The sequence below is a fragment of the Parambassis ranga genome, unplaced genomic scaffold (genome assembly GCF_900634625.1).
Source record: "Parambassis ranga unplaced genomic scaffold, fParRan2.1 scaffold_21_arrow_ctg1, whole genome shotgun sequence".
Classification (NCBI taxonomy): Eukaryota; Metazoa; Chordata; class Actinopteri; family Ambassidae; genus Parambassis; species Parambassis ranga.
Window position 1 is genome coordinate 8,673,174 of NW_021144767.1, and position 13,465 is coordinate 8,686,638.

General features: G+C 43.0%; 1 protein-coding gene across 1 annotated transcript; it reads left to right on the plus strand.

The window, feature by feature from the left end:
• Nucleotides 1-1,170: 1,170 nt before the first annotated feature.
• Nucleotides 1,171-13,140, plus strand: LOC114429913 (uncharacterized). Its single transcript, XM_028398520.1, has 7 exons — nucleotides 1,171-1,329; nucleotides 3,541-3,882; nucleotides 4,271-4,606; nucleotides 5,480-5,581; nucleotides 10,630-10,956; nucleotides 12,172-12,223; nucleotides 13,131-13,140. The coding sequence occupies exons 1-7, from the start codon at nucleotides 1,266-1,268 to the stop codon at nucleotides 13,138-13,140; spliced, it is 1,233 nt and encodes a 410-aa protein (XP_028254321.1). The 5' UTR covers nucleotides 1,171-1,265.
• The last annotated feature ends 325 nt before the right edge of the window (nucleotides 13,141-13,465 follow it).

Consider the following 13,465-nt stretch of genomic DNA (forward strand, 5'->3'; position numbering starts at 1 on the left):
AGTACATGTATATGAACCAGTACTATACTGCTACTATTGCTATACTAATACTACTAGGTATTAGTCACTATTCTCAGAGTTAAACTCCAACACTCTCCAGCACTGACCAGTTAGTTTTTCTCAACTCTAGTGTATAGTGTTAGACATTAACTTTCTCAGTGTTGAATCTAATTTACACTGTATGTTGTAAATATACTTTTCTTTAATCTGATACATGTCATTCTGACACTCACACGTTCTGACATTTCAACACCAACTATCAGTGCTCAGAGAGTAAAACATACAATATTTGACTCTGTTAAGAGTTAAATTAACTCCTAACTCCTAAATTTGACACCAGAAATGTAACTCTTCTGAATTTGCTGTGTACAGACAAAAAAAGCCTAGTTCAATTGATTTACTCTCTCGTCCATTATGTAACCCAGATGAATGACATTTACCACACTAACACTCATCGCTCTTTAGAGGTCTTTGTGAGATATAATGTTATCGCTCAAAAAGTAACATGGAAAATATGAGGTGAGACTGTGAGGCATAGAAGGCCGCTTCAACCAGCATAACCACAGTACTAACCAGGTAGGACAGGGCACCACAACCACCCACACCTTGTGCTGTCCAGATGTTTACACATACACATGCATACAACGCTCTTCACTGATGGTCTTAACAATAGGAAAATATGAGGAAACAGATGCCTCAGTCCCTGAATCGAGGATTTGCACCATGAGTGAGGGTGGTTGGGGGAGCAGTGAAATAAATGCTGACCAAAAAAAAGAACATAAAAGTATGTGAGTATTTTTAGTATAATATAGTATATAGTATGTTTTTATTATATTTCCTAGTGTTTTACCCTTAACACCACCCATGCATGAAACTTGACACCCACATGCATGTCAGCCATTCTGGGGCGGAGGCAGAGGCGGGGCTTAATTGCACCTCGGCAGTGATTTTCATCAACTCTGTCAAACAACTCCACAACTGGACACAATTTAACTCTGAAAGTGTTGAAATTGATTAAATGAACTCTGAAATTTCTGAAAACTCTCCAACTGTTGCTGTAGGGGGTCCCGTTCTGTTGACCATAAACCTGAGCTTGACTTTGTGCAGAGCTCTGATTGGTCCTCCCACAGCGTGACACATCTGTGGAATGAAGTCCAGCCTGCCAGATCACTTCTGAGGAAAGGAGAGGCGTTCAGTTTCCTCATAGTTTCACTCCTGTTAGATTGCAGAGGTGGGCGGAAGGATCAAGTCAGGACCTGCTGCTGATGTCCCGGACTGAAGCAGATCAACACATAAAGATGTTTATGGTGTTTCTGATCCTTGTACGAGGTAAGCCATCTCCTACCTGCTCTGATTATCGTGTTAGTCTGACATTTCTTTTGTTTGTATCCATTTAAACTGATGACTGCATCTCCTGGGCTTTAATAACCCCTAGCACTCCGTCTATTATGATGTAAACAGGTTGTTCCAGGTGAGAATATTGTTTTTTTAGCTGCTCATTGCACCTGGATTCCTTCATTCATGAAAACAAGAGGAACTAGAAAAGCATTTCCTGAAGAAAAAGTTTGATTCCTGCAGCTGAAGCTTTGCTCTGAATTGCTGGAGAATCTGCAATCTGAATTTAATTCACTGAAACAGGGTTAAGAATTCAAAAGATGAAGGTGCTATTTAAAAGAAAAGAGGGGGAAGAACAAGAGTTTGATTGCCTCACAGTAATAAAAATAAAAATATTTGAATATTAGAAAGATATGAGAGACAAACTGCTGAAGACAAGAACAGAGTGAAGTCACTGAGCTTAAAGAACAGCCTGTGAATAAACCATATGAATAAAACCATAAGACTATAAGAAGCTCAGGCTGTGATTTGAATGTGGAAAAGTAGTATCCAGCTGAAGGATGATCAATATGACAGATACAATGCTTAAAGTCTGACAAAGACTACAAACATGGCTGCTTTGTATGCCTCTGTGTGTCAGCCTGTCACCATGGTAACAGCCCTGGCTGTCCACCTGCCTGTCTGTCTGATGACACTGGAGACACAGGTGTGTGTCACACTCCTGTTGCTCCTCTCAGGGCAGATCCCATGTGTTCATAAACCTGGGTTCACCACACTTCCCCTGTGAGAGTGATTACTTTCCCATAAGAGTGATGTTATGATGCACCTTAAAAGCTTACTCTGACTATTTGACCCATTGGTGACTTACATTTCTTATAATGCTCCTAAAACATAAACATGTAATTCTGTAAACACATGCTACATGATAAGCTGCCTGTTAAAACTTCATTAACCCTTCAATGATGAATTTTTATTATGATTTTAAAAACCAAACATATTTGAACAAATCCCAATACAGTTTCTGTAGCTGAAAGCATGAGGAACTAGTTACCACATTAGATTAGATTAGATTAGATTAGATTAGATTAGATTAGATTTACTTTATTAATCCCTTGAGTGACTTAAGTAACTATAGGTCACACCATCCAAAAAATGTGTAATGAAGAAGAAAAGAACATATATAAGTCGCACCGGACTATTAGTCACACCAGCGGGCCAGCCTAAATCACTAGGTTTGTAGCGTAACCTGCCGCTTGAATTCCTCTTAACTTAAATGGTACGGCTGCAGGGCATTGAGAGTGAGACACATGCATTTCAACAAGTTCTACTGTGCGCTCATATAGCTGCTGGAATTAGCCTAACGACCAATCAGAAAATAGAATTCCTTGTTGCCAGGTGAGGTCTGAGGCTCAGCTGCAAGCACACGTTCCATGAACGTGCGCGTCACCTATGCTCGGAATGCAAAGTGTGCTGGAGGTAGAAGAGAACCGTCAGGAGAGGGACAGAACAGCTGCCATTACATCTGTGATGAGACGTCAGGACACAGGCTGACTAATTCTATATTTTAATATATAAGTCGCACCTGAGTATAAGTGGCACACCCAGCCAAAGGATGAAAACAAGTGGGACTTACAGTCCTCTCCCATAGACTCCCGTGTTAGAAATGATGCATAATTTACTTAATATTTGAAAAAACAAACTGAAGTTGACCCAGAATGTCCTCTGTGAGAGGAAGACTTGGACAGTCGAATGGCTGAAATCAGGCAATGCATGCTGAAGATATGCTGCACCAAAAAACGTACGGAAGAATGAAAAGAAAGAAGAAAATACAGAGTGAAGAACAAGAGTTTGGTTGCCGTGCAGCACTCAAACTAATTAAGACATGGCAGTGTTCTGTCACACTCAGTTTTCAGTTCAAGCTGTTGCTGTGTGTGGACAAGTCCCCAATGTGCCAACATGAAGAAGAATGATAGAACTGTCTGTAATGATCTGTGGCCATTAGAATAGAAAACAGTCCTATTCCTCTGTAATAAAACAGATATTTTAAGGTGATTTATTGTTTCTTTAAATGTGTTGTTTGGGCTGACTGTCAGTAAACTTATCTCTGTGATCCCTGCAGGTAATGTGTAGTCACCTACAGTATGTGACTCCTGGGCCAAAACCACATCAGGCATCTGATTTGTGTTTGTTTGTCTGTCCTCACAGTTTCCCAGCATGCCCTGGCTGCTGTGGTGGAGGAGTATGAGGGGGCAGAGTCTGTTCTGCTGCCCTGCCAAGAAGTTGCCCCTGAAGTCAACCCAATGGTGATGTGGACTCGGAATGATCTTGATCCCAAATTTGTGCACAGGCGAGATGAAAATGGTGATATAACAGGACAAAACCCCCGTTACCATGGACGCACATCCATGAAGCCGGACGCTTTAGACTCTGAAACCCTAAGTCTCACTTTGAAAGAACCCCAACAATCAGACAGTGGTGTCTACACCTGCAGCATCAGTGATGGAAGACAAGAATGGAAAGTGACAGATGTATACCTGCAGGTCAAAGGTCAGCAGCACACCTTGCACTAGATACAGGTCAGAGGTCAGCTAGCACTGGTGTCATGTCAGGTCAAATGTAAAGGTTGGAAATTTGTTTTGACTCTGAGGACACTCTAGATCAGAGGTCAGCACACACACCAAAATAGAAATGATTGATTTCACATCGTTTGCAATCTTCTGCAGTCACATCTTTTCTATGTGCACACATGCACCAATAATCCATTTCTTGTGGTACATTTTGAAACTAAGAACCTAAAAATCTCACAGCGCTTGATGGCTGACATGGCCTGCAGCTCCAAGTGATGGAGAAGAAATGAATAATTTGAAGGTCGTAAGTTAAGCCGGACAGGTAATGCTGCTACTCCTGGTTGATATCATGTTCATTGTCCTTTCAGTCCACCAGGTTCAGGTGAAGTCGATGGAGGGGGTGGAATCTGTTGTCCTGCCCTACAAAACAAAAGCTGGTCTGCCTGAAGACACCACAGTTGAGTGGACTCGCTCTGATCTGAACTTCATGACGGTGCTTTTTTTTACAAACAATAGTGAGCACACTAAAAAACCGGATGGTCTTTACCGTGGACGCACAACCATGAACAAAGACCTGCTGAAGACCGGAGACCTCAGTCTGACCCTGAAATACCCCACAAACAGAGACAGTGGAACCTACACCTGCGTTGTCCACATGGCCGGAGACATCCTGAGAGAGAAAATACAGCTGACTCACGTCAGAGGTAAGAGATTGGTCTGAAGTCAGTGGTCAGTGATGTAGATACAAATCACATCTTCTGTTTTCTCTTTCAATCAATTTAAGGAGTTTAAAGGTAGGGTAGGAGATTTTGAAAGCTCAGAGAGTCAGCCAGATTTTGAAAGTAAACACACGCCCCTTTCTCTCGAGTTCACCCCAAAGCCACGCCTCCAAACCAGTCTGTGCCTTCGGCCATCATGCACGTACCTCTCTGGTGCACGCAGAGCAGGAAGAGAGTGACAACCAGCCAATACTCTGTGCAGGGTCCACCCGGAGGATTGGCTGATGTTTTTAGTGTTTTATAGCTTCAGAGGATTCATATTCTTCGTTTTAAAGCGAAACTGCCGAACTAATCGGTTGCTATCGGGTTAGGGTTAGGGTTTGTGTTTTAAGTGTTGTGTTTTAAGCATATGAACATTTGACGTATTTCAATGCCTTAGTCTCATAAATTGTTTTATAACTTTAGGCGTACCCGCTCGCAACAGCGGCAGCATGCTTTAGATATACCCAGACCAGGCTGCATGTTAAGTCTCCCCATCATCCAAACGTCAAGCTGTGCTCCTGTGTTCAGCGTCACTAAAGCAGCCGTAAAGAATTTCCCTCTGGGATTAATAAAGTATCTAAAAAAAAAGACTTTCTTTGGTTTATTACAGCCCTAGATAATGTTTGATCAGCAGGTCCTTCAGGTGACATCCCCTAAATATCAAGTCAATTGGGCCAAATCCCTAGGAGGAGTTCGTCCGCATACCAATGGTGTAAATTGTCAAAGTCATGATGGCCATCCAACCTGTTGAGTTTGCTTTGGTCTTTCTCCTACTTGTTACACATGTACAGACCTGTTCTTCATGTTCCTCCACAGAAAGTTTGCCAACCTGGGCCAAAGTCCTCATCATTCTCCTGGTCGTGGTTCTTGGTGTTTCTGGTGGCCTCTTGTTTTATTTTCGACATTATTTCAAGTCAGGTGAGTCTCTTTAACACTATAGCTGGTTAACATGTGGTGGCTCCTGGAATGTGGAATGTCAGATTGAGGATTTCTTTAAGTTGAGGGAGACCCCGTTTCCAGAATCAGAATTAGAATCGTGTTTTATTGGCATGTAAGTGAAGAGGATTCACATTACTAGGAATTTGCCTTAGTGATTGGTGCATACATAAAACATATAATAATTAACATGAAATAAGATAAAAAATAAGGTAAATAAGATAAGATAAGGTCAAGTAAATGGGTAAACAATGTAAACTAAAAGTAAGGCTATAAATTGACATGACATAACAGACATACTATGAACAGAACAGAACATGAGCGGTGGTTGTACTGGCAAACATAGACCCTTATATGAACGAGTGGAACAGTGTAATTATTTACAGTTGAACAGTCCAACAGCAGAGGGGAAGAAGCTGTTCTTGTGGCGTGAGGTTCTGGTCCGAATGGACCGTAACATCCTGCCTGAGGGGAGTGGCTCAAAGAGTCCGTGTCCAGGGTGAGAAGGGTCAGCTGTGATCCGACCTGCACGCCTCAGAGTCCTGGAGACGTACAGGTCATAGATGGCAGGCTGCATCCGATCACCTTCTCAGCAGAGCGCACAACACGCTGCAGTCTGTGCCTGTCCCTGGCAGTGGCCCCAGCGTACCACACTGTGATGGAGGAGGTGAGGATGGACTCAATGATGGCCGTGTAGAACTGAACCATCATCCTGGCTGGCACCTTGAGTTTCCTCAGCTGCCGCAGGAAGTACATCCTCTGCTGGGCCTTTTTGATGAGGGAGCTGATGGTGAGCTCCCACTTGAGGTCCTGGGTGATGGTGGTACCCAGGAAGTGGAAGGAGTCCACTGTGGAGATGGGGGTGTCTGTCAGGGTGAGGGGGGGTGATGGAGCTGGTACTTTCTGAAAGTCTCCACTGTCTTCTGGGCATTCAGCTCCAGGTTGTTGTCATACACGGGTAGCTGTAAAAACAGACTGTTCCCTTCATTTGTGCCTTTCATTTACACATAACCAGAGTTTTTCGCCTCTGAAAACGAATCTTTTTAAAAACTCAGGCAAAAATGGAGATTTAGGAAAAACGGAGACAAAAACAGAGAAAAAGTGAGTTTGCAGCAGACCTTTTTTGTAGTCTAGTAATGGAAGCATGGTAGCGTTTGCATTTCTGTTGGTGTAAGCACATTTATGTTTGCATTTACAAATACAGCTCCTCTTACTGTGTAGAGGAGCAGAGACATGTTAGGTCTCCAGGTTCAGCAACTTTAGAACAACTTCTGACACAAAGAGCCAGACTGCCACCCACAGGCTTGGCATAGTTATGATGGCTCTTGGGAGCGTATTTATGCAGGTTAATGTAAGCGGAACGTTTTTTGAAAACAATGATATGTGCACCCTGCGAAAACTGCACTCAGTGAGTTGTTGGATCAAATAAATGTAATTTTGTGCACTTTAATTAGGATTTTGTGTTTGGTTTTAAAACCTAAACCAATTTAATAAGTGTAACTTCAAATGTATACTTGTTAAAGCAACACAAACCAACTAAGTAAATTCCAAATAAATGTCCATCCATCCATCCATCCACAAACGTTTCGTTCAATATCGTCACCAATCTTTTACATGACTCTGGAGCAGCGAGTCATATCAGTGAGTGATTCACAGATTTGTTCTTTGTTCTCGTTCATCGTTCATTTGTCATGTGACAGGCTGCACAGATTTGTCATCATTCTTGTTCACAGCTCAGGCTGTGTGGGGAGCAGTACAGTCTCTCGTTCATTTGTCATGTGACAGCTACCTGTCACTGTTGCACTGTTAAAAATAACAATGGCAGGGAGGATGCAGGACAGAAGTCACTTTATTGTGGTGTGTATTTTCACATGCTTTGAATTGCTGGTGGTAGTTGTGCATTATACTTTTGTCAGCTGAAACAAACCATGTTGTCTTCAGTATTTAGTGTCTGAGAACCGCTGCATTTTTCTACAATGCCAACAAGAAGGAAACAGCACCACCTGCTGTAAAAAGGAACGAAATGACTCACAAAGAGATTCATTCAATTTAGTGTTAGAGAGTAAAAAGAGTTACCAACTTACCAACACTAATAGTTATGAGATTTATTGATTTGCACCATCAGTGAGGAGGGCTGTTAGAGTGTGTAAATATGTGTATGTGCAGTGTCCACAGATAGCTGAGTCAGCACTGAAAAAACTTGATGTCGTCCAGGCAAAAGCCCTCAGAGTGTGCTGTGGGGCCCTCCGTGCTACTCCAATCCCAGCCTTACTTGTTGAGATGGCTGAAACACCTTTATTCTTGAGAAGGGACAGACTTGCAATGCAATATATAGTTAAACTGAAAGGTTATGAAGGAAAACATCCAACAAATCAGAGATGCATGATACCTGGGAGTGGGGAGTGGGACGAATAAAAAGGTCAAGAAATGGAGAGGGGGTGGCTCCTTGGATCCTCTGGCCAGTTTTACCAGCATGGCTTCTGCCCGCTCCAGAAGTTGATTTTAACATTAAAACTGATCAAAACTCTGGTTATAAGCATGGTGAGACACAGACTTGAAACTGGTTGGAATGGGTTCCTTCAGATTTACACTGATGGAGCTAAGGACCCAAAGTGTGGTGCAGCTGGCTTTGCTTTTTACATACCACAGTATGATATTGTAAAGCTCATCCGAATGTCTGAGGGGGTTTCAGTCTATACAACAGAGCTGACTGCTGCTGGGCGTTAAAATGGGTGGAGGAGGTTATATGTTCTGATTGTGCTAGAAGTGTTGGAGAAGGGTAGTCTGGGAGCCCGGCCAGATCTTATTATTGAATTACTAATAATGCTGTATAGAACTGAGAAGGCTGAGTGTCAGTGGGGTTTCTCTGGGCGCCAAAATGGCCTTAAGAATGAAGCCTAATTTATCAGTGTGTATGGGTGTGAGTGAGTGGGGTCTGTCATAAAAGAATATTCCACATTCCACATTTCTATTCAAAACAAAGTAAATACAAAACCATGTTATCTTGGTCAAGGAAGAAGACAGGCTGTAATTATGACCAGACTCAGATTAGGTCATTGTGGTTTGGCATGGGATCTTCAAAAGATTGGGAAGCATGAAGACGGTCTTTGCAGAGTCTGCAATACATTCCAAACAGTTGAGCATGTGTTGATGGACTGTTGGTTATATAAAGATCAGAGAGAGCAATTATTTATGCTCTACTGGACACTGGAATTATCAGATCATCACTGCGAGGCATGTTAAACCCATCTGAAAACCAGCCACACATTGTGAAAGCAGTTTTGAATTTTATCACAGCAACAGGAGTTCTCTCCCTCTGAAATGAACGTACATACATGGAGCCATTACCAAACCTGACCTGTGGGAGGCAGCAACATGCCATATGGCATCTAGTCTGCCGGAAATAAAGAAGACGAAATGTCTACAGAAAAACTTTGAGCCCAGTTGCATTAAATCAATCTCATGACTATAAAAACACCCTGATGAATAAGACTTGAAGACCATGACTTTACAGTATTTCAGAATGTGCATCATATGTCTTAATGAAATTTACCAACATCTGTTTGTTAATACCTGTCAGACTGCAAGACTTAGAGGTCCACTTGCATGAGCATAGTCATAGAGGGAACTAGGTGGCAGGAAAGACCTACCCAGACACAAAACACAAAAATGAAATTGGACATAATTACGTTTATTTAATCCAACAACCCACTGAGTTCACTTTTTGAGTGTACGTCATCAGGGGAACTGTGCATGTCACACAGCCAACAACTGGTATAGGTATCACATTGGTGATTGTGCGATTTACTCAACAGTGTTGTGTTGAATTTACTTAGTTGGTTTGTGTTGCATTAACAAGGAGCACACACATAATTAAATTGGACATTTGATCCAACAACTCACTGAGTTCACTTTTTTCAGTGTGTTGTTGTGGAAAACAGAGGGTGTCAGGGAGAGTTGTTGAACGAGGACTCAGGTGCAGGCAGGATTCAGCATGCCAGGTGAAGTTTTATTTCAAAAACAAAACACTACTCTAAATACTAAATCAAACTAAGAAAAACCCAAGTAAAGAATAATCCAAAACATACAAGAACACAGGAACACGGAAGGTGACTCAAAAAGAAGGCTTTTTAGTGCTAACAGTTTCCCTTAGTGTTGAAATTCTTCCCTTATAATTAAGACTAAATCCCAGTAAAGATAAAAGTTGTCTTAAGGTAAAAAACTGTCAAGAGAGGAGAGGAGGACTTAATAGAGGGTTTAATCGTTCCTTGAACAGGGAGAACATGGCAGAGCGACAGAGAGGAGAAACGTTCTCCAAACTGTGAATGACGCTGAACTCATAAAAAGTTACAGATTAGAACTACAGCGGGAATCTGTGGTTGAATATGAAGACTACAAATCTTAGTAAGGACTGTTAACTTAAAGGTGATTTAAGGGGCATACGGCCACTGTCACTGTCCAATTAATGTTGCTTATGTATTAGCAACATATTCTCATGTTTTTCTGTCAACCAATCACATCTGCTAAAACAACTGGGCCAACCACACCTCTTTAAAACCTTTAGTCTGCTCCTTCCTCAGAGTCGCTCTGGGAATGTTGAATCATTTTCAAGCTAGTCCTTACTCATTTTTTTTAGGCTAAGATAAGGGAATTCTAAGAATCTTTGTGAATACGGCCCCTGGATATCCCTAAGGTCTTCCTTCTCCTGTTATTGTTTCTTCCTCACCTACTCTTTTGCTCCCTTCATTCTTTGTAAGTTGTCTTCCTGAGCCCTACCTTTGAAAACACCCACTACCCCACCTGTATAAAAGCTGTATCTTCACACCGCTCTGGGTCGGCTTATCATTTCAGACCCACACTCTGTTATTGTAAACTTGGAATACAATGTTGAGTGAAATCCTTCAACAATAGATGGGGGGAATTCGCATGTGAAAGGATCAATGCAAAGAAAAGTGCATTAGGTACATAGAAAGCACTACAGAGCAGTTACTATGTCTTTACTGCCCATGTTGCTATTTGTTGTCCCTCAGATTACTACATGGAAGTGGATTCACATGTCGACTCTGTCCTGCTGCCCTGCAAAACCATAGTCTGCCTGCCTAAAAAAAGTAAAGTGGAGTGGATGGACAGTAAAAACCAGACGGTTCACGTGCATGAGAACGGCTCTGATCGACCTGAACAACAGGATGCATTGTACACACAAAGAGCAAAGATGAATAAAGACCCAATGAAACCTGGAGACTTCAGTCTGACCCTGAGACACCCCACAGATGAAGACAACAACATCTACACCTGCACCGCCTACAGCAGTGGGGGACGCATCCTGATGAAGAAAAGAGTGACGCTTAATGTCAAAGGTCAGTGTTAACACTAACACAATGGAGCAAACAGATGAAAAGCATGGAGCTCTGCAGACCAACATCTAGCTCTGTCACACCCTTTATTTCCATGACTACAGAGCCAATGCTATGTTAGTGTTTAATACATTATGAGTGAAACATGTTATGTTGAATTTAAACACATCTGATGTAGGTATGGGGTCCTGTAGACTGGAAGGCCCCAGTTTTTGGTTTGTAATTAACTCTCTTTATTAAAATGCCCTCTAGAAATTTCCAGAGTTAGAGTTAAATGTTCTTGCCACCTGGTTCCTTCTGTGGCTAAGCCATGGAAGTGGACCTTTAAGTCTTGCAGTGTTGCAGGTACTAACACAGAGATGTTGGTAAGTTTAATTAAGACATGTGAAGCATGTTGAGCAGCAGCTGAGAACTGTCAATAAAGATGGTTCTCTGACACCCAGTGACGTTCAAAGCAGTTGAGTGCATACGAGTCATGTGATTGGTTCGGGTTGTGAATCACTTGGTGGGATCGAGTGTGTTCAGGGATAGGATGTAACATCGGCCAGGATCACTAGCTGAAGTTATTTACCAAGGGGTTCTTTCTATTGCACTTATTCGAACACAAAACCCAGCCACAAGAAGCTTTATGAAATCAGTATATTAACCCAAACCACCACCACACATAGTTACAATTCTGTACAACAATATATTGTCCATAAAAAAGTCCCACGCCGGTCAACCAAAACCATATAATCCACAAAAAGGGTAGCCAAAGAAAAAGAGCGCTCACTGATTCACTGGTATACCAGATAAAAATAATGTAAAACCAAAAAGGATCGATCTCACCAAAGCAACAGGACGCCTTAACCTGGATCCGAAACCAGGATTACCACGTAGCAGCCGAGGACGCTAACCACAGCGCCATCCCGTAGCATAGCTTCAGCATCCGTTCGCAGGGTCCAAGACAGTGTCCTCCACCTCTTATCTCCCTTGAACAGGTACGTTCCAGAGGGCCCCTTCACGGGTCGCCGCTCCTCCGTCAATCCGTGACTTCGTTTCACACACCACTCCGGACCCTTTTATTTTACCATTTTCATGAGTGATAAATAGTTGACACCCCCAGTGTCACAAACTGTTTGTCTACAACTGATGAACAGATTTCATGGAGACAGAAAATATTTATTTGACACATTTATTGTAGCGTTCACTTATTAATGACATTTATTGTTTGTTTAGGAACTCCTGCTGCAGAGTGTGGACGTAAACTCAAGTCTAACCTGAGGAAGAAGTTCCAGTGTGTGTTTGAGGGCATCGCTAAAGCAGGAGAGCCGACCCTCCTGAACCAGATCTACACAGAGCTCTACATCACAGAGGGAGGGACTGCAGAGGTCAATGAGGAACACGAGGTCAGACAGATTGAAGCAGCATCCAGGAAAGCACACAGACCAGAAACAAGCATCAGACCAGAAGGCATCTTTAAAGGCTCACCTGGAAGACAGGAACCAATCAGAACAGTGATGACAAAGGGAGTGGCTGGCATCGGGAAAACAGTCCTAACACAGAAGTTCTCTCTGGACTGGGCTGAAGACAAAGCCAACCAGGACATCCAGTTCACATTTCCATTCACTTTCAGAGAGCTGAATGTGCTGAGAGAGAGAAAGTTCAGCTTGGTGGAACTTGTTCATCACTTCTTCACTGAAACCAAAGAAGCAGGAATCTGCAGCTTTCAGCACCTCCAGGTGGTCTTCATCTTTGATGGTCTGGATGAGTGTCGACTTCCTCTGGACTTCCAGAACAATGAGATCCTGACTGATGTCACAGAGTCCACCTCAGTGGATGTGCTGCTGACAAACCTCATCAGGGGGAAGCTGCTTCCCTCTGCTCGCCTCTGGATAACCACACGACCTGCAGCAGCCAATCAGATCCCTCCTGACTGTGTGGACAGTGTGACAGAGGTCAGAGGGTTCACTGACCCACAGAAGGAGGAGTACTTCAGGAAGAGGTTCAGAGAGGAGGAGCAGGCCAGCAGGATCATCTCCCACATCAAGACATCACGAAGCCTCCACATCATGTGCCACATCCCAGTCTTCTGCTGGATCACTGCTACAGTTCTGGAGGACATGTTGGAGACCAGAGAGGGAGCAGAGCTGCCCAAGACCCTGACTGAGATGTACATCCCCTTCCTGGTGGTTCAGACCAAAGTGAAGAAGGACAAGTATGATGGAGAAGCTGAGACAGATCCACAGTGGAGTCCAGAGAGCAGGGAGATGATCCAATCTCTGGGAAAACTGGCTTTTGATCAGCTGCAGAAAGGAAACCTGATCTTCTATGAGTCAGACCTGACAGAGTGTGGCATCGATATCAGAGCAGCCTCAGTGTACTCAGGAGTGTTCACACAGATCTTTAAAGAGGAGAGAGGCCTGTACCAGGACAAGGTGTTCTGCTTCATCCATCTGAGTGTTCAGGAGTTTCTGGCTGCTCTTCATGTCCATCTGACCTTCACCAGCTCTGCTGTCAACCTGCTGGAACA